Consider the following 23,782-nt stretch of genomic DNA (forward strand, 5'->3'; position numbering starts at 1 on the left):
AATAGTGCCCCCTTAGTAAAAAAATACTCCCTTAGTGCCCCCTACTTAGTAAAAGTCCCCCCCATACAGTAATAGTGACCCCTTAGTGCCATTGCCCCCCACAGTGTAATAGTGCCTAGAAGTAAGCCCCACTGTAAAAGTAATAGAATTACTACTCACCTAAACCCATTCCCACAATGAACAAGGCAGCTTAGACTGTCAGTTGTCTGGCGCCAGCAGCCGAGATGACGTAACTGAATCGCACCAGACTGCACTGAAGTCTCATGGGCCTGAAGTGGTCTGTACAAGAGCAAATGGCGGGGCAGGGAGCTGAAATCATGAGGACGTGGATACAGTTGAAAGTGGCAGGGCACCGGGGGCCTCTTTTAAGAGTGTCCTACTGTCCCCCTGCCAGCTACAAAAAGTGACAGGGCATTGTCCTGGTGCACCCTGGCACCAGAACACCCTTACTGCAGAGTACAAGTACCTTCTTTGGTAGCATGCATTTTGTCAGTATAGTGCTGATACAGTCTATCGTCATGTCCTGATAGGTACAAGCGACAGTCTCTCTAAGCACTTCACTGCCAGAACACAGGCTAGTATAAACAGTCACACAATACCTATAAACATATATGTAAATACTATCATGTAAATACCAAAATAACATAATAGCACACCATTGGTACCATACAAATTTTTTTATTATATTTGACCAAAAAAATAAAAGACAATGGCCATCAAGACCTAAAATGACAGACAAATTAAAACAACATGGTGGTGGTGAGGGGACCACAATATACAGAGCAGCTTGTCACAATCAACATTGATCAGAGAACGCAGATAATAACTGTAGATACTACATCAAAGACAAAAAATATACACTCCGTAAATTACTGCATATCAGTGCCATCTCAGAAATAGAGGGATGTTACATCATAGATAGTACTAGGAATCAATACCAACCACTGTGCTTCATAATGTGCCCCTAATAACACCAGACAACCACCACAGAGCCCCGACGCACGTTTCGCCATCAGCTTTTTCAAGGGGTACTGTGTGGTGGGATGGGTGTAACTTTTATAGGAAGTTTTTTTTATCTAAGGAGGAGCTATTTGAATTAGAACACACATGTAATACATACATAAAAATCACCTCTGACGTAGAGCTTACGTGTATGGAAATTGTTTACCCATCTGAATCAAATATATAGTCATGAGACCGCTCTCTATATGGCGCCTGTCCATGGCGGACATAACTGCCCCGACTCCCCCATCACGGCGCCCGGAAGATGCAAGCCACGCATGTCCTTGCGCGTCTGCATCACACACACAGCTGGAAGCCGGGCCAGCATATTATAAACAGCTAGTATGTTCTGCTGACGGTGCCTGCCAATCAAAAACAGCAAAAATTAATTTCTGCAGTTATTAGAACAAAAATATAAAAATATACATCATGCATAAAAAAAAAAAAGAAAACGATCTTGCTTCCTGGGAAAACTGGGTGGCAACTAATCTGTCCACCATCACAGCTCCCGCAGGTGTTGTCACCCAGCTTCTTCTGAACTGTGAATGGTGAGGATGTATTATAGCATAACTAGGTGCTGTGTCACGGTTTCAAAACCACTGAATTAAATTGTTCTAACCTTCACAATAGAAGATGACTCAAGTAGATGATTTTTGTATAAATCTTGTTCTGTTGGAAAACTTTTTATCTCTAGTATTAGTGAATTTGAGTTTATTTTCTATCAAGCATCCTAGGCTCGTGTCACAAGTTATTCTATTTTCCATGTGGGTGCAATTTGTGTGTTTCTTAATCATGATGCATCTGCTCTCGCAGTCACATCATCTGCAACCTGTTTGTTTTGAGAGAGAGAGAGAGAGAGAGCGAGAGAGAAGCAAATAGAGAAACATGAAGCAGATGAGAGATAAGAGGGATAAGGAAATGGAGGAGGATGGGAGAATAAACACATATTGATATAGCAGAGCTGAGTTTGTCATCTCTGTCGTTCAGGTGGCATCATTTGTGCATCTCCAAGTTAAGATAATGCAGTAGGTTTACCTGCAGTCCTATGTCAAATGAGAGAAAGATATTGTGAGATATTATGATGAGTATGTAACCGCTCTGTTACATCTGTAGTGTTAACCGGTGCTAGACATGCAGTGAGAATGAGCAAATAGGTTTCAGCACCACGGAGAGCTACCGGGGATGCAGTTATTCTCTGTAACGCCTCCCACCCTCCCACTTCCTTCTGCCTCCCTCCCACCCTCCTCCTCCTCTCCTGCACTCCACGGCTTCATTTCAATCAGGTGGCTGTTGCTCTTCAAGATTAGTGAAAACCTAGCAGGAAAATACTCGCAACCCCCCCTCCCTCCCTCTCCCCATATACACAAAGGGAGAAGGGAAAGAGGCAACGTGCTCTGAATTATGTGTTGAGTCTTTCAGAGTCCTTTCACTCTGCCCCTCTATGGACTGTTGGCATGCAGCCGCTACAGCCAATTGATCGGACACCTCAGGCTGAAGAGTGATTGGGAAGCTGTTCGCCCCAGTGGTTTGTTTCTTATTAAATGCTATTTGCCATCACATAAGGTCTTTGTTGGATGCTTTTTTTTACTTTATCTCTCCTGGTGCAACATTTATGGGGCCTGTTTGCTTGTTTTTTTTACCTTCTCTTTCCATTGAATTGAAATAAAAGGGTTAAAAGACAGCTTCTAGATTTACTTTTTTTTCTTGTGTGGCTGAAGGATTGACTTATGGCTTCGCTCTATCAGAGACTCTCTGGGAAGATAAACACCTCCAGATCTTTCCCTATGCCCCCTGAGGCAAGTCACCTTTTGGGTGGCCAGAATGCAGAAGAGGACAATGCTGGGAAGACCTCACGCCCACCGCAAGAGACCCGACCCTCTTATCAGTACCAGCCACGACATGACTGTGAAGAGGAAGATGTAAGACGTTTGTTGTTATTATTCAAAACCCCCTTCCCCTTTAAAGTGTTGTGTATATTCTTGCTCATGATCTGTGTGTCTGGCACCCCCAGTGGCCCAGCCCCCTCCTTAAATGCCATTGATAGGGTTTCTAAATGATTAATTCAGCGCTTCAGGGTTTCTCGAGGAAACCAAGTCAGATTTCAAATTGCCTGTGTTTTACTGATGTCTGGACCATTGAGTCCTTTAATGGGAACTTCATTGATTAGCAACTGATGCAGAACGAACGCAAATATGATACAACTTAATCTTTAACCCTTGCAGTGCAATATGAGGGTTAACAACATTTGCCAGATCGTTACCGGCACTATTCAATCCCAACAGTATCATGTACCCCGGTGGAGGAAAAAATAAACTTTACTAAAAAATATATTTCCTGCTAGTCTAGGCATTGATTAACAAGTGCGGAGAACAAAAATCAATTATTGTAATATATTCAATGCTAACTAATCCCAATGTGCCCTACCTCCCGGATATGCGAGACATTTCAAAGGTAGTATTTGCATATCACCTTAGTAACCAATGACTCATCCAGGGACCCTGTTTTTGGCTAATAATTGAAACAGAATCCCTATGCATTGATCATTGCTGATACATTCTTTTGCAAAGGCCTACTGTCCTACTGTACTTGTGCATTGTCATTGAAACCACCAGTGGTGATAGGGTTAAACACACATAAACAGATCCGTAATCCACGACTAGTCCGCTGCAGCAGACGCAATCCAGACATTACTGTATAGCTATGTTATGTGGATGGTTCCTAATGTACCTATAGCAGCCCCACAATACAAATACTATCACTTATTCTCCTTCTTTCTTACCAAGTCGCAAGAATAACACCCCCCTATAGATTTCTCTAAGTGTATATGTAATGTTTTCATTAATGCTTCCAAGATGGATGTACGGTGGTAGTAGTAACTTAACCTGCGGTTATAAAGGGCTCTACCATATGAAGGTTTGTCCTGACATATCTTAAGATATCATTGATGGGGGTCTGGGTTCAAGAATCCCACTAACCGTTAGAACAAACTAGTAACTGAGCTGTACCATATGTCGTTCCCTATCTTCGTAACTCGTAGATTTCTGTATCTGAAAGTTATTTTGATGGGTCTCCCATACAAATCAATGGAACTTTAATTGATATGGACCTGTAGAGCACCATGACCCGTCCATTTAAGCAATTTGTAGGGGTCTTGTCTCACGGACCTCCACATGCCAAAAATGTTTTAAAGGTGAACCGCCACTTTAAGACTTTTTTGATAGTTTGACAATATTTATAGCTTATGGTAAATACAACCGTCTTGAATTTTTATTTATTTCCATGTTTATTAGCTAACTGTTCAATGCTTGTTACGGTAATCTTAATTATTATCGGTAAACTTCTACAGTTAATTAAAAAAAATTAAAACTGTTTTTTAATGCTTTTTTTGAATGCCGTTTTTGTGGTGCATTTTTTTTTAGTGTAGCCAGGTGTTACATTATCGTCTATGGTAAAATATAAAAAGCACCTCATACACTGCGTTTTTGTAACAATTTTCGGGTCAGTGTCGTTTAGTTTTTTCCAAACGCAGCAGGCTCTAGATGTGGCGTTTTTCTTGTATTTTTTCCCATAAGCTTCTATATAGGACTTCAAACACAGCAGAAAAAAGTGTGTACAAAATTAAACAAAATGAAAAACACCACTAAAAACACCATAAAAATTGCCGCCATAAAAATGCTGCCAATTTTTGATTACATTTTAAACGGCAGAAAATATCTATGTGTGAGGGGACCTAAAGGTGTCATACTTTTTCTTTGGCCAAAAAGTTATATTAGCCTAGTAAAAGAAACGTATCTAACCGGTTGCTGACCGCCGGCTATATATAAACGTCCAGCGGTCGGGGTCCTTAAAATCCGCGCCATAGTGTATTTACGGCACAGGTTTTAGCTGGCGGCCCGAGCGATCGGGCAGCTGAATGTCGGGGACCCTGAGGAGAAGAAATAAGCAGCTTTCGCTGCTTCTATCTTCTCTGATCGCTTCTACACAGCTCAATGAGCGCTATGTATGGAAAAGAGTCAGTGGCAGCGCCGCTGCCTCTATTGGTCCTGGTGATCATGTGACCGGTCACATGATCGCTTGGATGATGCTAGTGGTAGGCTTCTGCTGGGTCTAACTAATCTTTTCTGACCTTTGAGGGAGAGACCATAATAATAAAAAAATAAAAAATTAAAATAAAGTTATAATAAACTATATAATAATTACTTATAAAACACCCACCCAAAAAAAAAACGTTTCCCCCGCTGATCATCTTCGTAATTTAGCATAAAATAGACATGTAATATATCAAAATTTACAGTAGACCATGCCGGTCACAAATAAATGGTCTATTTTAGGGTAAAACTATATTATTACCCGAAAAAATTAGCTGAAATGTAAAAAATTATATTTTTTTACTATCAACAATAAGCCTAAAAATTCTAAAATAGCAAAAAGGATGCGTATAAAAATGATGAAAAAAGAAGCCTGCATCGTCTACGGAAAAAATGTCACAAAAATCACGTCGCTAGCCCAAAAAATAAAAACGTTATAGCCGTTTAACTGACGTGTGCTAAAAATGACTAAACCGTGATGGTCCTAAAGGCTCAAAATAGTCCGGTCCTGAACTGGTTAATATACACTAGTCTTGTTATATGATATGCGTTTAATCTTATGTTTGTTAATTTCACTACTTAGGAATGTGGGTGGGGGTTCATTTGGCACAAATAATTGGGATCTCATAATATACATGTCTCAATGCAATGAGTTGTCGCTGTGCATAAAAGAAACCCAAATGCAAATTCAGCTCTGCTACATCTGTACATGGAGGAAGAAAACATAGGAAGCTTTCTATATGCACATTCTTTCCCCATGGACTCTCTACATATAAATAAGCAAAACCTCAAACCACATACTAACCCTCCCTCCCCCCACCACTAAGTGTCAAGGATTGGAACTTCAGGACTAAATTGAAATACTTTCTGCACTACAATGTATGGGCACTCACCTCAATAGTCTAAGAGAACCTCTTTTTAAAGTTAGAGCAGAGACCCCCTTTAAATCTTCATTTGTGTTTTTTTTTCTTCTAATAACCGTTTCAGTTGGACTTGTTAGATATTATATGAGATCCTTATTTTATTGGCCTCCCATACTGAATAATATTAGAAGTGTAAACATGCTATGTACAGATATTCTACAGATCGTTCTATTACTGTCTGCGCTGTAGATGGTGCTGTCGGAAAGGAAAGCATTGTATATGTATATATATATATATTAAGCATTATATTTTTCCAGATTTTTTTTCTCTCTCCATCTAGCTCAGAGCGTATTTTTAGTTTGTCAGTACGACAGATGTCTGGGGAATTTTCCTTTGATAATGAAGAGCTCAGAAGCAAACAAAAAAATAAATTTGCCATGCAAATTTTTTTTTTTTTTTTATGGGAAGCTTAGATTTAAAACCATTTATTGTGTAAGTTGCGTGGCAGAACGTGTGCACTGTTCAGCATTATACATCCAGCCAAATGCAGCTCAGTGAAAGGACTAATTACACTTTTCGTTCTTTTTTTATACTGCGGTTGGCACTTGTAGTCTGTGCTTTATTTATCCTTTTTTTGTATATATAAAACTTGCTAGGGCATAGGGCTAAGTATTTAAGAATTACCTTATCTTATTTTCCATTACATTTTTATAGATTTTTAAATGCCACTTACCTAGGATAAAACTTGAACGCAATAATACAGTCTTCATATAGCTGTCCTACTGGTCCAATGATGGTTTAACTGTGTTTTAAGATTTTTTTAGGCTGGGTTCCCACAGGACGTATACGCTGTGTAAAAACCAGCATATCCAACCTGAAACCCGCAGTACATTCCGTCCGAAAACTACACCACATTGTGGTGCGTTTCTTTCTTGTTATGGCGACGCGTCCCTACATTGCAGTCTGGTCCGGCCCCCCTGGGTGACGCTGCAGCCCAAGTGACCGTTGCAGCCTGTGATTGGCTGCAGCAGTGGTCACATGGGATGTAATGTCATCCAAGGAGGCCGGGTTCTGACGACATCCAGGCTGGCCTCCTGTGTTGACGGATCATCCCATGTGATTTCCGCTACAGCCTGTGCTTGGCTGCGACGGTCACATGAGATGCAATGTCACCGCAGGAGGCCAGACTGCAGGAAGAGGGAGGGCGTTCAGGGTAAGTATGATTTTTTTTATTTTTCCGTTATTTCTGATTTCTGCAGCATAATCACTGCGAATACACCGCAAAAGTCGCAAAACACTTGGATTTCTGTTGTGGGTTTTGCATTCACAAAAACACAGCACAAATTGACATGCTGCAGAGTTTTTTTTCCGCAGTGTGGGCATGAGATTTTCTAAATCTCATCCACTTTGCTGCTACTCTAAATGCTGCAGAATTTCCGCACAGAATTCCTTTGCAGAATTCCGCAGCGTTTATGCTACATGGGAACCCGGCTTTAGGAGGTTGACGCTAGGTCTTTGGATAATGCAGCCTGTGCAATTGCAAAAGGTGCTTTGTCACTACTGAATGGGGTACTCCTGAACCTGATGGCCCAAGCACCCCAGAACTTGCACCCCCAATTCTATACTTCATACCTGTGCCAATCTAAAGGCAGCAGCACAAGATGCGTCTATAGTACATACCACAGTTTATTAATTTGGCAACTCTTGGGCAGTGTTATCTGTGCACCTTATGGCAATGATATTTGGGCAATGAATGGTGGAGGTTCACCATAAGGGGCATCAAAAGAAGGTTATGAATAGAACATCATCCAAATGAAGGTCAACTCTGAGGAGTTTACAAAAATATTTATGTTGTTTTCTGCAATTACATTAATATGACCGGGAGCAAATGTGTCCTCCCTTACCTTTTCTTGTGTCTCGCCATATCCTGAGACATGTGGCGCAAGAAGACCAGCATTAAAAAAACACACAAAAAAAACAGGATTTTGCGATACTCTTTCGGGCGTTTTTTATTCTTTGTGTCCATATGTAGCCACCCTGTGGTTGTTATGTGAATTGCAGTTTGTTAAGGGTTTAGCTAGCATGTCGCGATAATGTATTGAATTTGTATTGTTAGAAATTGGATTGCTTAAAGAAACTTGCAGTAAGGAAAGAGTGGACACATCTGTAAATGTTGTGCTTTTGTGGACATAGGAGAATAAACCCTTAAAGGATCAGAGGTGTGGTAGAGCTTGTGCCAGTTCTGTAACGGTTTGAAGTTAGGTGGGGCACATTTTTTGCCCATCTGAGACAATCTGCATTTTAGCCCATATTGTCTGATATGGTAGAAATCTTGTTGTGCCGTTTAACATGTGCAAAAAAACGTGTTCAAAATATTTTGACGAAATATTTTATTTATGATGAGAACGCTGCATCCTGTATTACTGTTATGATGGATTAGATTTCACTCAGTCAATAGTGGAAGAGCCAGCTAGATTAATAGGAAAGTATAGGTATCGTAAAGATTTTTTAGTTCAGTAGCCTCCATAGAAGTTAAGTTGCATCTTCTATCATTTGAAAAGCAGAACCATTCATGACAGATGTGGTGCAGCTCATTTTTCAGTTACAAAATCAGCTGAATATACATAAATAAATATGATAAATAGCTATAAACCATACAATAATATAAAAGGTGAGGGGTCAATAAACATTTAGGAGCATAAGATACCAGCACATTATTAATATAAAATATATAAAAGCTTTTACTACTTGTTTTCAGACATGTCTGTTGTGTACGTTTTACATAGCTAACACTTAGGGTATGTTCACACGACAGCGTTCGTAACGGCTGAAATTACGGGGATGTTTCCGCCTGAAAACATCCCCGTAATTTCAGCCGTAACGGCATGTGCAGGCGCTTGAACGCCGCGTCCATTACGGACGTAATTGGAGCTGCTATTCATTGGAGTCAATGAATAACGGCTCCAATTACGGTCAAAGAAGTGACAGGTCACTTCTTTGATGCGGGCGTCTATTTACGCGCCGTCATTTGACAGCGGCGCGTAAATATACGCCTCGTGTGAACAGACAAACGTCTGCCCATTGCTTTCAATGGGCAGATGTTTGTCAACGCTATTGAGGCGCTATTTTCGGACGTAATTCGGGGCAAAAACGCCCGAATTACGTCCGTAATTAGTGCGTGTGAACATACCCTTATACTAGTCCTTCTCAATGAATTAGAATATCTTAAAAAAAAGTTCATTTATTTCAGTAATTCAATTCAAAAAGTGAAACGCCTATATTCTATAGATTCATTACACAGAGAGTGATCTATTTCCAGCATTTTTTTTTATGTTGATCATTATGATAACAGTTAATGAAAACCCAAAATTTAGTCTTTAAGAAAATTAGAATATTAAGTAAACCAAATTTAAAAAAATTATTTTTAATACTGAAATGTTGGCCTACAGCAAAGTATGTACAGTATATGCCCTCAATACTATCTTCGGCCAGTTACGTCTCTGGCCTCCCATTGACATGTCAATGGGAGGCAAAGGAAGCATTTTTTGCTGCATTTTTGCCCGCGGCGCTCAATGGCCCCGGGCAAAAAACATGGCAAACGGCGTGCAGGCAGATCAAAATCAAAATATTCTGCCTGTAAAAAAAAACTCAGTGTGAACAGCGCCTAAAAGTCAATGTTACTTCTAGGCAATAAACAGGTTAAATATTGTTAAATCTGTAAATTTGCTTTCGCCTCAGTCACGTTGTTGTTGTTGAAGATATTCACATACTGCTGTAAGCAAATGATTATTTGAATACATTCGGCTTTTTGTGTATGTCAACACATTCTGCATCGTCGAGGTCTCGCTGACAATAGGACTGTCACTGTACATGTCAATCACACTCCAGGCGTTCATGACATTATTGCTGGGCGCTGACTAGGACGGCTGAACCAAAAATAACATAGGAACTTCACTCTTTAAACACACCTGCTGGAGATCATGGTAGGAGAGGAATGAGTCTTGTCTGATGCATTGGTATACATTCTTCTTAGGTGCTTTATAGTTACCTTACTTACGGGGGTTTCCTATCATCAGAAATGATGACATATTAATAGGATATTCTATCACTTACTGATTGGTGGGTGTCTGACTGCCAGGACCCCACTATTCTTAGGCTCTATTCACATCTGCGTTGGGGTCCCGTTCTTACGTTCCGTCTGAGCTTTCCGTCAGAACAGGACCCTGAACAGACACAAACTGACACGAACGGAAACCAGGGGTTTCCGTTTCCATCACCATTGATTTCATTGGTGACGGATCTGCTGCACATGGTTTCCGTTTGTCTCTGTTGTGCACCGGACCCGTCGTTTTGCCGGAAGCAATAGCGTAGTCGACGTCAGAACCGGACCCCAACGCAGGTGTGAACAGAGCCTTAGTATAAAGAAGGTTGAAGGATGCCTAACAGTGACATTCATCACCCATAGGTGATAATATCCATTTAACGTGATGTGTATACATCAAGAAAAGGATCATAAGGCTACATGCACACGTTGCGTATTTTGCCACGGAAATGACACACGAAAACCGCAGCAATACGCATGCAATTTGCAGGTAAAAACCGCACCTAATCATGCGTTTTTTGATGCGTTTTTTTGGTGCGGTTTTCCACAGCACTAGGCAGATACAATTCACAACCGGAAGCGCAAGATAAATTGACATGCTGCGGATTCTAAAAATTGCACCGCAGGTCAATTTCCGTCCCGAAAAATAACGCAGCGTGTACATGAGATTTCCTGGAATATCATTGACTATGCTGGTACTGTATTGCGCTGTGGATTTGCCGCATGCAAATCCGCACGTAATACGCATCGTGTACATTGAGCCTAATAGTTCATGACATATATGTTAAACATGTCCCATAATAGCCTATGGGTGACGGATGCCTTTGATGGATGTCTAACAGGGACATCTATCACCCATAGGTTATAATATTATCTATTTAACGTATGCGTCATGAAAAGGGTCATAGGAGGTCATAAAATATATATTAAACATATCCCATAATAGTCTACGGAAAGGTAACAGTCACAGCCTACTTTTATCGTATACCTCGGGAGCTTTTTCTGTCGTATACATTAAACGTACGCCAAACATGTGATGTTAATGGGGCCTTAGCAGTTTTCTTAGTCTTTCCCTGCAGAGTGGTGCTCCCAGTTCACCTGACTGGAATCGTGTTGTGGTTTCCTGCACAGCAGATGGCTGGGAGCAAATCTGAGCAGGAGAAAAGTCAATGGGACCTTGGACCATGGTCCCTTTATTCTCGAGAATGGCATGGGTCCCAGAGGACAGACCCTCACCGATTAAAATACTATGGCATATCCTAGCAATATGGATTACCTCTTTAATACCTATCATATCTGTTCTATTGTATTATTTCTCACTTTTATTTTATTAATTTTACTTCAACATTTGCTTATATATGTTTACATAAAATCATTTTTATTTTACATATCAAAGTACCCTCCTTTTATTGGATGAACCACCATAATTCACTATAAAATGTGGGCCTAGTACCTTTGAAATAGTTTGCCATTTTCTTCAATGTGTATTGTACCCTTGACAAAATGGTTATTTTTAATATATTTGATATTTTGTCGATTTTTACAGGTTTGTATGATGAAACTTATTTAAACAGGGCAAAGATGACATTAGTCAAAAAATTAGACCTCAGAATCCCTAATAATTATAAGTCCTTCCCATACTTTGGAATAGATAAGCATGTGAATCAATATGGCTTAGTAGCGATCTAATTACAAGGTACAAATATATGAATGGACAGTACAGAGATCTTTCTGATGATCTTTTTACACAACGAGAAGTGGCCATCCTCTGCATCAAGAGAAAAGAAGGCTTCACCATCATCATAGACGAGGATTCTTTACTGTAAGAGCAGTGATATTATGGAACACTCTGGCGCAGGATTTTGTGATTGTTGATTAATTTAAAATGTTCAAGAAGGTCTTGGATGTCTTTCTTGAAAGATATAATATTATAATTTATAATTACTAGATTACTAGAGATGGGATAATTGGGGTCTGAAAGGAATTTTTTCCCATAATATGGGGCATTTGGCATCCATCTCATAGGATTATGTACTTGACTAGATGGGTCTGTGTCGCTTTTTAACCGTATCAACTATGTAACTATATGGGTTTTTCCATTATTTCCTTTAAATTAAGCAAATTACAGATTGTATGAAGTAAAAGTTTCTATTTAGAGATGCTATCAGTCATATCAGTCATAATGATTGTAGTCTTGTATTTGCCAGATGAGGTTATTGTGTATTTTGCAGATAGAGCAGGTGCTGTCCAAGGTGCTGTACTGCGGGCAAGGATTCTGTATGAATGCTTAGTAATAAAGGGACAGAAATGGACTGTTGATTCAAAACAAATTTTTGAAAAGCCAGACTTTATGATTTATGACGTTGCCCAGTGACAGTAAAATAAAAGTGCTGCTCTGCATGTAAACTCATTTTATATAACATCCCAGTGGCAACAGATGGAAAGATTATTTTATCAGTGAAGGTGACTGCGTTGCCTTCACATAATAGCAGTACATTGTACAGATGTCTTTGAACATTATACAGCCCGATGCAGTTCACTTTTAGTCTCTCTTGTGTAGGTTTTTGTGTTTTAAAATAATGAATTGCTTTATAAATGAACCTGCACACAGTTAAATGAGACCAGTGCTATATGTTATGGAAGCAAACACTGAATGCTAAACAGCTGGATAGAAAGCCTGGGGCTCCATAGTAGTCTTACAAATCACCTCGCATATGAAATGAGATACCTTCATACTGTGACTGTGTAAATTGGTGCATTCCATTGAACGTGCTAAAATGCAAATATTTTAAAAATGTTTTGGGCGGATTTTATGTCCGATTACATAACTATATATAGACACCATAATGTTATTAGAACATCTCTTCCTAACTAAATAATTTGCCCAACAACTCAAAGTATTTGACCAACAGCTATCTTCTCCGACCTCCCCATAAACATGCAAGCATGGATCAACTCGTGGAGAAAAGAGAAAAAGTTGATGGTAGACCCCTCCGGCAGTGGCATATTTCCTGCAGGAATAATGGACAGGGCATGTTGATGTTCAACATGCTTAACCCCTTATTGACCAGCTTATTTTAAACCTTAATGACCAAGGTATTTTTTACGTTTTTCCATCGTCGCATTCCAAGAGCTATAACTTTTTTATTTTTGCGTCGACATAGCTGTATAAGGTCTTGTGTTTTGCGGGACAAGTTGTACTTTTTAATAGCACCATTTTGAGGTACATATTATTTATTGATTAACTTTTATTAACTTTTTTTGTGGGGGAATAGAAGAAAACATTTTTCCCACCCTTTTTCGCGTCCTAATTCTACGCCGTTTACCGTGTGGTATAAATAACACAACAGATTTATTCAGCGGGTTTTTACGATTGCAACGATACCAAATTTGTATAGATTTTGTATGTTTTACTACTTTTACACAGTAAAAACGCTTTTTTTTCCAAAATTATTTGTTTTTGTGTCTCCATATTTGAAGAGCCATATCGTTTCTATTGTTCTGCCGATGCAGTTGTATCAGGGCTTTTTTTTTGCGGGAAGACTTGTAGTTTTTATTGGTACCATTTTGGAGTAGATGCAACTTTTTAATCACTTTTTATCACATTTTTTTTAAGTCAGGATTCACAGAAAACAGCAATTTTCCATAGTTTTTTATTACATTTTTTACGGCGTTCACCGTGCGGGTTAAATAATGTAATAGATTTATAGTCGGGGTCATTACGGACACAGCGATATCAAATATGCGTAACTTTTTTTGATTATTTAGTTTTTTTTAATAGTAAAGCATTTTGTAAGGGGAAAAAGTGGGTTTTCATTTTTTTTTTTACTTTTTTTAATTAACTTTATTAAACTTTTTTTTTACTTTTTTACTATTCCCACTAGGGGACTTTAATATGCGATCATCCCATAGCTATTAGAATACACTGCAATACTCTTGTATTGCAGTGTATTACTGCCTGTCCGTTTAAAACGGACAGGCATCTGCTAGGACATGCCTCCGGCATGACCTAGCAGGCATTCACTACAGGCAGACCTGGGGGCCTTTATTAGGCCCCCGGCTGCCATCAGAGACACAGACACTCAGCGATCTTATCACCGGGTGTCAGTGGGATGAGAGGGAACTCCCTCCCCCTCTCCAAAAACACTCAATAGCGTGCACCGCATCTGAGGGGTTAAACGGATGAGATCGATACTTATATCGATCTCACCCGGTTGAGCAGGGATGCCCCCAGCCCACAGCTACATCTGGCAGCTGAGAGCAGGGAGATTTGAAAGGTCCCTGCTCTGTTTACTTATTCTGATGCAGCGCCGTAAAAAGGCTTATGCATCAGAATAAAGCCCATTAGTGGCAAATTGACGGTCACTAACGGGTTAAGGCTTCTGCCCCATACACATTAACTTGTCGTCAGATCACACCAAATTTTTCAATGGTCAGCTTCAGATCTGCTCTTCACTTGCTACAGATAATATTTTACAAAGTGTGCATATATAGTCTCTTATCTTCAAGAAACTTTATTTATTGTGTCTTAAAGAACTCCTGTCATTTGGGGTATTAACATGTTATCAGTGCATGCCTTTGGAAAAGCCATGGCATCCATTCATGAAGTCAAGGAAGCCAATTTAATAACGTGATCACTTTAATGAACATTTAATTTTATAAATCAAAGAAGAATACTCCATCTCACATCAAGTGTATATATAAATTGTCATACTACTTGCACTGGGAACCAGTACAAATACAATAGCCTACAATATTTCCATAGATGGCACATATAAATAAGAATAAAAAGCAATGTAACAAAATATAAATACTTTATTATTACTTTAATAAACACTTGTAAGCATCCCAACGTGCTTTTTGCACCTTGTTTTCATAGCGGTAATGTTATGTAGCATTTTGTCAAATTTAATTTTATTTCACATTTTGACCATTACTCCACAGTTTTACAATGCAGATAAATAATAAAACAAGTAAGAAATAGTTGGCATTCAGTGCCATGATGTAAATCATGAGTACTTTATTCTGGGATTTATAAGACTTTGCTTTTGCATGTTTCTTATTTACATGATATATTTAACACTGTATTCTGTCTGTATCGCAAGAAGATCTAGGAAGCAAAGAGAACAATATGGAGAGACTGAGAGCATTCATTTGTAATTGTGACAGTGGTTCCTGTGCCAGAAAGGAGAAGATTGATATTATCGGCTTCATATGGGGTTGACATTATTTCCTGCTGCCCGCTGTACAATTATCATCCCATCATATATAGCGTTTTATTTTTGTCCCATTTCTTTTTGGCGTCATTTTGATTTATAAGCTCAGTATTTACTGGCAGCTGGTTGGCTATGCTGAGTAAGATCAACTCCCTGACTGTCTCTTACCTTATCTCGCAAGATTAGAATTGTAGGCCACACTAGTACTTGTGGTAACATGACTTTGGTAGGTGTTGTTAGGTATTTGGAGTGTTGCTGAAGTTTTTGTTGTAGTTTTTAGGCTATGTTCACACGGGGTATTTTGCCGAGTTTTTTGACGTGGAAACCGCGTTGCAAAACTCGGCAAAAACGGCCCGAGAACGCCTCCCATTGATTTCAATGGGAGGCGTCGGCGTCTTTTTCCCGCGAGCAGTAAAACTGCCTCGCGGGAAAAAGAAGCGACATGCCCTATCTTCGGGCGCTTCCGCCTCTGACCTCCCATTGACTTCAATGGGAGGCAGAGAAAGCGTATTTCGCGCTGTTTTATGCCCGCGGCACTCAATGGCCGCGGGCGAAAAACGGCGCTAAAATCACCGCGAAAATCGGCGTGCAGGGAGAGGAAAATCTGCCTCAAAGTTCCAAACGGAATTTTGAGGCAGATATTCCTCACCCAAAATACTCCGTGTGAACATAGCCTTACATGTTGAATACAAACAGTTTCATGCAAGACCAGAAAAAAATGCATCATTTGCATCTCTGATCAAAAAGATTGACCATATAAGGCTGTGTTCACATCAGTGTAAGGCTGGATTCACACGAGCACATTACGTCCGTAATGGACGGAACGTATTTCGGCCGCAAGTCCCGGACCGAACACACTGCAGGGAGCCGGGCTCCTAGAATCATAGTTATGTACGACGCTAGGAGTCCCTGCCTCTCCGTGGAACTACTGTCCCGTACTGAAAACATGATTACAGTACGGGACAGTTGTCCTGCAGCGAGGCAGGGACTCCTAGCGTCGTACATAACTATGATGCTAGGAGCCCAGCTCCCTGCAATGTGTTCCGTCCGGGAAATGCGGCCGAAATACGTTCCGTCCATTACGGACATAATGTGCTCGTGTGAACCCAGCCTTAGGGTTCCGTCGATGGGTTCCGCTAGACCTTATCAAATATACTAAAAATAGAGTGAAAAAACACGGCGCCACATATGTGTATCAATTGTGAATTTGATGGGCAAAAGATCGTAACTGCTCACCTGTTAATTGAAAGTAATCTGCTAGTACAAAGCTGCTGCCGATCCCAACGCAAAACTCCAAAGAGATTCCAAAAATGATTGATAAGGAATAAAAAACGGGATACTGAGGCGCTGCTTGATAAAAAGTGAATACATTTAATTGAGGTAGTATTAATAATAGACAATTGCTACGCGTTTCAACGCCGGACTGGCGTCTTCCTCAGGCAAGTTAAGATGACAGTAAGGAGGCACATATTTATACACATATGGAATGCAGGGCCAAATTCAGACCAGAGTCCTGAAAAAAACCGCCAAAACCAGCGGGTCAGAGTTCAATCCAAACATAAAATGTTAAAACAATTCATTGTTGTCATATGTTAACAACTTTAGTGGAATTAGAATGATCTAACAGTACATAACCGCATAATTGCATAATTATATAGTAATGAAATCATTTCAACGAAATAGCATAAAATATTTGCGCAAAAAAGCAATGGATTATGAAATTACACATTGGACATAAACTTAAAATAACATAAAGGATTAAAGTAAGATAGATAAAAATGCATTTGCAACTGCTGGATACATATGGAAATAATTGTACCAACAGTAGCAACGCGTTGTCATGGAGACCAGAAGCGACACAGCCGGGAAGGAAGTCAAAGCGCCAGTGGAACGCAAGGTGAGACGCACAGCAAGCATCTCAATGCTAGACCTTACCGTCAGAGGAAACCATAGCTTCCGTTTGCATTACCATTGTTTCCGTTTGTTTCCATTCCGTAAGGTTTCCATTTTTTGGACGGAAACAATAGCGTAGTCTATTATGTTTAAAACCTCTATGAATTTCCTTTGAATTAGATAGTTATAAACTTGTAAACTTCTAACATAAAAACAAATGCAATGTGTGGTATTCATGTTTCAATGAGCACTAACATATAACTGGAGGCAGCACATCTACAGTATGGTGTATATATACAGTATAGTATAATATATTCCTATGTGTTTCCCTGCAATAAGCTGCGTACAGACACAAGAATAATAAAGTCTAAGATTGAGAAAAAGTTATCTCATAGGAAACTAATTATCATCAGATCAGCACATTCAAGGCGCCTTAAAAACACAAGAAGCTTAAGGGCAAAATTGAAATGAGTGCCCCCCCATAACCTCTTTAATTCAATAGGCAACTGTATCATAAAAAGAAACGTGTGTCTAGTCCTAATGACCTTTTCTTTCTTTTCATTAGTAAAAACAATTTAGTGAGATGGTTCTTTACAGAATTGTATTAGTTCTATGTGTTTTATTACCTTATGTATATTGCTATTGATATTTAGAGTTGAGTAAAAGTTTGAAACAATATTTTTCATTTTATTTTACCAACTTCTGTTGTCAGAATCACAATAGACTGGAGGGGGGGGCTGCGGACAATTCAATATTCTCATGTTTGTTGTTGCTTTATTATTGCAGAAAAACAATTGTTAATTGGTTTAGGGCTATAAAAATCCAATAATGACTACATCCATTATACACATAAGATTGGATCCCACTGAAAGCAACAATCTAATGTAAATGTGGTGTTGCCTGACACCATTGGGTGTCTGTTCTTCAAGGAGGAATGAACAGGTCATACATTATTTTACCGGCCTGCTCTTTTGTTTTGGTTGCTCTTAAGGTGTGCACGTGCTAAACCCCTTAGTAACAACTTGAAACATTAAAAACACATCATTCTTAAATTGGCAAGTAAACTGTGGCATGCGCCACGATTTATTAAAACACATTAACCATAGGCAATACAGCGCAAGAGGAGCCTGACCTCAATCGCGACACGGCACTCCCTGAGCTGGGGTCCGCCTGCCCTCAGCTCGCATCCTGTAACAAAGGCCAGCCGTGCCCCCTGCCACGGCTGTCCCCCCAGGCAGCCGCCGGACTGTCATACGGCTTTCGTGACTGACCAGGCCCAAAACATCCCAGGGACCTGCCGTATAACTAGTGTCCCCCCACGTGCGAGTTCACCCCGCCGTATAACTAGTGGTAACTCGCTGTGGTCCACCACCGAAACCGCTCTTAGCAGGAGTGCAGTGCCACGATCCGCCCTGGCTTTACATCACATCGCATCACACAGCATAACATAACATAGCATGACATACCCTAGCCTGGCCTACCATACAAAGCATAACCTAAAATAACATAACATAACATAACATTATTTCTAACAGGGGAGAGTTGGGTGGGTCTTTGCTTCTCCTGGTAAGTACTGTCTTACCTCCCCCTGCTTTCTGGACTTATAAACCCTTATCCTGCTCCCCCTCCCCTAACCTCATTACCTATGCCTCCTATAGTTCTTTCCACTATCACTCCCCTTTCTACACTTCTCTCACAGTGAACAATGAGTTCACCCTCCCCCTCCAGCCATGCTGGTGCCATTGGCCATGCGGCCAGCACCATTTTATATCCCTTGCTTCCTCTAACAACCCTCATCAGGGACGCCCTGGCCCACCTTATGCTTCCTCGGGCCTAGTCGTCCCTCGTCCTAAATTACCTCCATTTTCACACAGGGATCTGATTCCACATTAAATCAGGAGAAACCAATGGGATTAAGGATAGACATTTATATATGTAATGGGTATAACCAGCTTTTTCTGACTTAATATATTTTGTCATGCATTTATTAAGACATGGTACTTCACAGACAACCCCTTTAATATCGGCGTTGCCACAGCTATCAGCAGATCATCGTGGGTCCAACTGGAGAGAACACTTATTTTGTGGAGAAAGCTGCCATCACCTGATCATTTCCCATGCAGCAGCAGCTACGTGAAAATTACGAATTACATGACGGCTATTCCGTTGAATGGTCATCCATGTGCGTACATGGACAGTCCGAGTGACCCAGAGCAAGGGCCACTGGCTCTGTTCCCACTAACATCATGAAGTCTGCTATTAACAGAGCAATGACAACTGTAATGAATCCTTTGTGAAATAGATCCTATTAAATCCTGATAGATCCGTCTCAGGGGCGTAGCTAAAGGCTCATGGGCCCCGGTGCAAAAGTTCTTATTGGGCCCCCCCCTGCAAACTTCTCATGGCCGACGGTCCGCAGCTTTCAGCTACATCGCTGGGTCTCCTAAGTGACCCAATAATGCAGCACTAGCAGCCGGGGGCGTCACTAAGGACTTAAAATGTCAGGGGAAATAGCACCAATACATATGTGTCCGCCCCAAAAAAATGTTGTGTATAGGAGACCGCATATCTATAGCACTACGACCCTATAAACTATGGATAGGATTAGATACATTGGCTCAGCATACAGTATCACACATGATAGGATTAGATACAGTGGCTGAGCAGACAGTATCACACATGATAGGATTAGATACAGTGGCTGAGCAGACAGTATCACACATGATAGGATTAGATACAGTGGCCCAGCGGACAATATCACACATGATAGGATTAGATACAGTGGCCCAGCAGACAGTATCACACATGATAGGATTAGATACAGTGGCTCAGCAGACAGTATCACACATGATAGGATTAGATACAGTTGCTCAGAAGCAGTATCACACATGATAGGATTAGATACAGTGGCTCAGAAGGCAGTATCACACATGATAGGATTAGATACAGTGGCTCAGCAGACAGTATCACACATGATAGGATTAGATACAGTGGCTCAGCAGACAGTATCACACATGATAGGATTAGATACAGTGGCTCAGCAGACAGTATCACACATGATCGGATTAGATACAGTGGCACAGAAGGCAGTATCACACATGATAGGATTACATACAGTGGCTCAGCAGACAGTATCACACATGATTGGATTAGATACACTGGCTCAGCAGACAGTATCACACATGATCGGATTAGATACATGGCCCAGCACGCTGATATTGCGGCTCCGGCGCTGGACCCAGGAAAGGTAAGAATAATAATTCTGCTTCTTTGTGTTACTGATTATTTTTGTGTGTTTGTGTTTTTTTTTACAGGTTCGGTTGTTGGACTTCGGATACGAGGACTTCAATGACGGCGTTTTTTTATTCTCAATAAAATGGTTAATGAGGGTTGTGTTTTTTTATTTCAATAAAATATTTTTTCTATGTGCTTGTATCTTTTTAAACTTTATTATCACCGCCTTAGTAATGGCCGCTGGCTGATTGACAATCTCCATTACTAAGGCGAGGCTTAATGTTAGCCGGTGCAGAGGCTACAATAACCCCCATTATTACCCCAGTACCCACTGCCACCAGGGGTACTGGGAAGAGCCGGGTACGAACCAGTACCCGACCATCTGTAGTGACGGGCAGGCACCGGGGTGGCCGCAGGCTGGTATTAGGCTGGGGAAGGCCAAAAACAGTGGCACCTACCACCCCGGTAATGCTGCCTGCTGCTGTGTTGTATCCGGCTGGTTATGAAAATTGGGGGGGACCCGACATCGTTCTTTCCAATTATTATTATTTTTTATTTTTTTTAAATGACGTGGGGTCCCCCCCATTTTTCATAACCAGCCAGATACAATAAAGCAGCAGCAGCCTAGCATTACCAGGGTGGGAAGGGCCACTGTATCTGGCCTTTCCCTTCCTGATAATACCAGCCTGCGGCCACCCCAGTGGCCGACCATCACTACAGATGGTCAGCTACTGGATCGTACCCGACTCTTCCCAGCACCCCTGGTGGCAGTGGGTACCGGGGTAATAAAGGGGGTTAGTGTTAGCCTCTACACCGGCTAACACTAAGCCCCGCCTTAGCAATGGACGCTGTCAATCAGCCGGCGGCCATTACTAAGGCGGTAGTAATATAGTTAAAAAAAAAACACAAAGACATAGAAAAAAATATTTTATTGAAATAAAAAAAAACCCACACAACCCTCATTAACCATTTTATTGATAATAAAAAAAAAGCCGTCATCGAAGTAGTCCTGGAATCCGCCGTAGTCCAACGACCGAACCTGTAAGAAAACACACAAAAAAAACGATTAGTAACACATGTGTTAGGCTTAGATACAGGGTCCAGCAGACAGTAATCTTATACAGTATAAGATTACTGTGTGCTGGGGCCCTGTATCTAAACCTACAGTGTGGTAGGCTTAAATACAGGGCCCATAAGACAGGATCTACAGTGTGGTAGGCTTAAATACAGGGCCCATAAGACAGGATCACACATGGGCCATGTATCTAAGCCTACCATGTGATTGGCTTATATACAGGGCCCAGCAGACAGGATCACGCATGGGCCATGTATCTAAGCCTACAATGTGATTGGCTTAGATACAGGGCCCAGCAGACCGCATCACACAATCTGTGATCCTGTCTCATGGGCCCCCTAAGCCTGCTACATCGTAGGCTTAGGGGTTGTGCAGTCCCTAAACATTGATGGCCTATCCACAGGATAGGCCATCAATAGCTGATGTGTCTCCCGGGACCCGCAAATCAGCTGTTTTGAAGGGGCCGCAGCACTCGTACGAGAGCTGCTTCCCATTCATTTCGCTACTCGCCCACACTGTGAATCGCCGACACCGATTCACAGTGTGACCGGAATGAAGGGGAGCAGCTCTCGTACGAGTGCTGCGGCCCCTTCAAAACAGCTGATTGGCGGGTCCTGGGAGTCGGACCCCGCCAGTCAGGGCAACTAATCTTACCTTCCTCTTCGGCCGCGGCGGGAGTTCTGTCGTCTAAATGCTGTGCGCGGCGCATAGCGCTGTGACGTCATGCGCTGCGCACAGCGCTTGACGTCAGGACCTCCGCTGCGATCCGGAACCAGGAAGGTAAGTACTGTCTGTTACTATAGTAACAGGGGCCCGCGGCCCGAGTTACTATAGTAACTATTTATTGATGTGGTACGGGGGCTGTGGGACCCCCTGGCTTCGGGGCCCGGTCGCAATTGCGACCGCTGCGACCCCTATAGCTACGCCAGTGATCCGACTGATTTTGAATGGGTCTATCAGGTTCCTTTGAAGACTAACAGTAATGTGAACAAAGCCTTAATTTCCACCTAGTACCTCTTACATAAGTAGCTCTCTTCTATCATTTCTTATGCAAGCTCCCAGAATCATGTAATACATGTAATATGGGAGAAGGGAAGGGTTGTAAATGTAAATGAAAACCTAATGTAGAGTGCCAGCCATTATCTACATGTAACCTTGGGAAGACATGTTTTTTTTTTCATACATCTAACATGATTCCCTATGATGTTAGGTGGAATATTAATATTTTAACAGCACCTATGTTAATGTCTCACAATAGACAGTTGAGTACCACACTGCTGCTGCTCTAAATTTATAAAGGAAATCAGGTCATGTATTTGCATACAGTGGGTACCATCTGTTCCGGATTATTCCATATGTATCTGCATCACTTGAGGTTTGGTTGACTTTATGTATTACAAAATCACATTACAGTTGAAAAATAACTTTGCTGTCAAGATGATGATGCAGTATATGGCGATATTGGGGGCTACAGTTTATTTGATGGGAAGATATATGGGGATGCAATGATTCCCAAAATCTATGATGCCATTCATTAATGTGTCTATATGTGTCTGTTGTCATTAACGCTTCATATTTAAGGTCTACAGTATGTTGTCATATTTAATACCACATCAATATACCTGTAAAACTCATTTAGTGTGGTTCAGCCAGTTAGAATGCAATTTGTTGTAGCCCAAGCATGAAAAATAGGGGCAGAAAGTGTTGTCATGAGGACAGATGCTTTTGTTCTTAAGAAACCTAAAGTTTTTACAGGTCAACATACAGATGTAGCCATCTTTCTCTTGACTTTTAACGCATTAAATAAACAATGGCTAGATCTCTTATCTTGACTTTTTCAATGAATTTTCAAGGCTTTTGTTGTGTGATATCACGCTGGAGCAAGTTATCAGAATCAAGTTAAAGATGGCTACATCCATAGGATTAAGATATTTGATAAATGTTTTCATATGAATAGACTTTGATTCTAGTCTTCTGGTAGTTGTCCTTTACTTTGTGAAATAATATTAAATCAGATCTGACTTTTTAAAGAAGTAACATTGAGTGTAGACTACATTGCCCTACATAAGTTGTCTTCAAACACATTATCATCTTGAGTTATTTTTATCTATAATATCAAACCCTAATCGTCCCCGGGATCAGATCTGCTGAGTCCCTTTGAGAAATACATTATTTTTGTTTGAAGCACCAGGGTCAGATTTGGTGCCTCCTCAGTGTATACTGCTCACTGGTCTAGATCATTTATGTGCACAGTTGCTTGGTGTGACTCTTCCCACCACTGTAATAGTCATCCTGGAATTATAAATTAA

At 40.8% G+C, this 23,782-nt stretch overlaps 1 protein-coding gene across 3 annotated transcripts in view; it reads left to right on the forward strand.

The window, feature by feature from the left end:
* DPP6 (dipeptidyl peptidase like 6) overlaps nt 1-23,782 on the forward strand; it is a 1,261,161-nt gene that overhangs the window by 414,923 nt on the left and 822,456 nt on the right. Inside the window, exon 1 of one of the 3 annotated variants that reach the window (XM_075827372.1) lies at nt 2,298-2,921. The exons of the other annotated variants lie outside the window; for them this stretch is intronic. Coding sequence (XP_075683487.1) covers nt 2,730-2,921 — 192 coding nt within the window. The 5' untranslated portion in view covers nt 2,298-2,729. Of the gene's footprint in view, nt 1-2,297; nt 2,922-23,782 lie in introns of those variants that run through there. 3 annotated transcript variants of the gene reach the window in all.

The sequence above is a fragment of the Rhinoderma darwinii genome, chromosome 5 (genome assembly GCF_050947455.1).
Source record: "Rhinoderma darwinii isolate aRhiDar2 chromosome 5, aRhiDar2.hap1, whole genome shotgun sequence".
NCBI classification, from domain to species: Eukaryota; Metazoa; Chordata; class Amphibia; order Anura; family Rhinodermatidae; genus Rhinoderma; species Rhinoderma darwinii.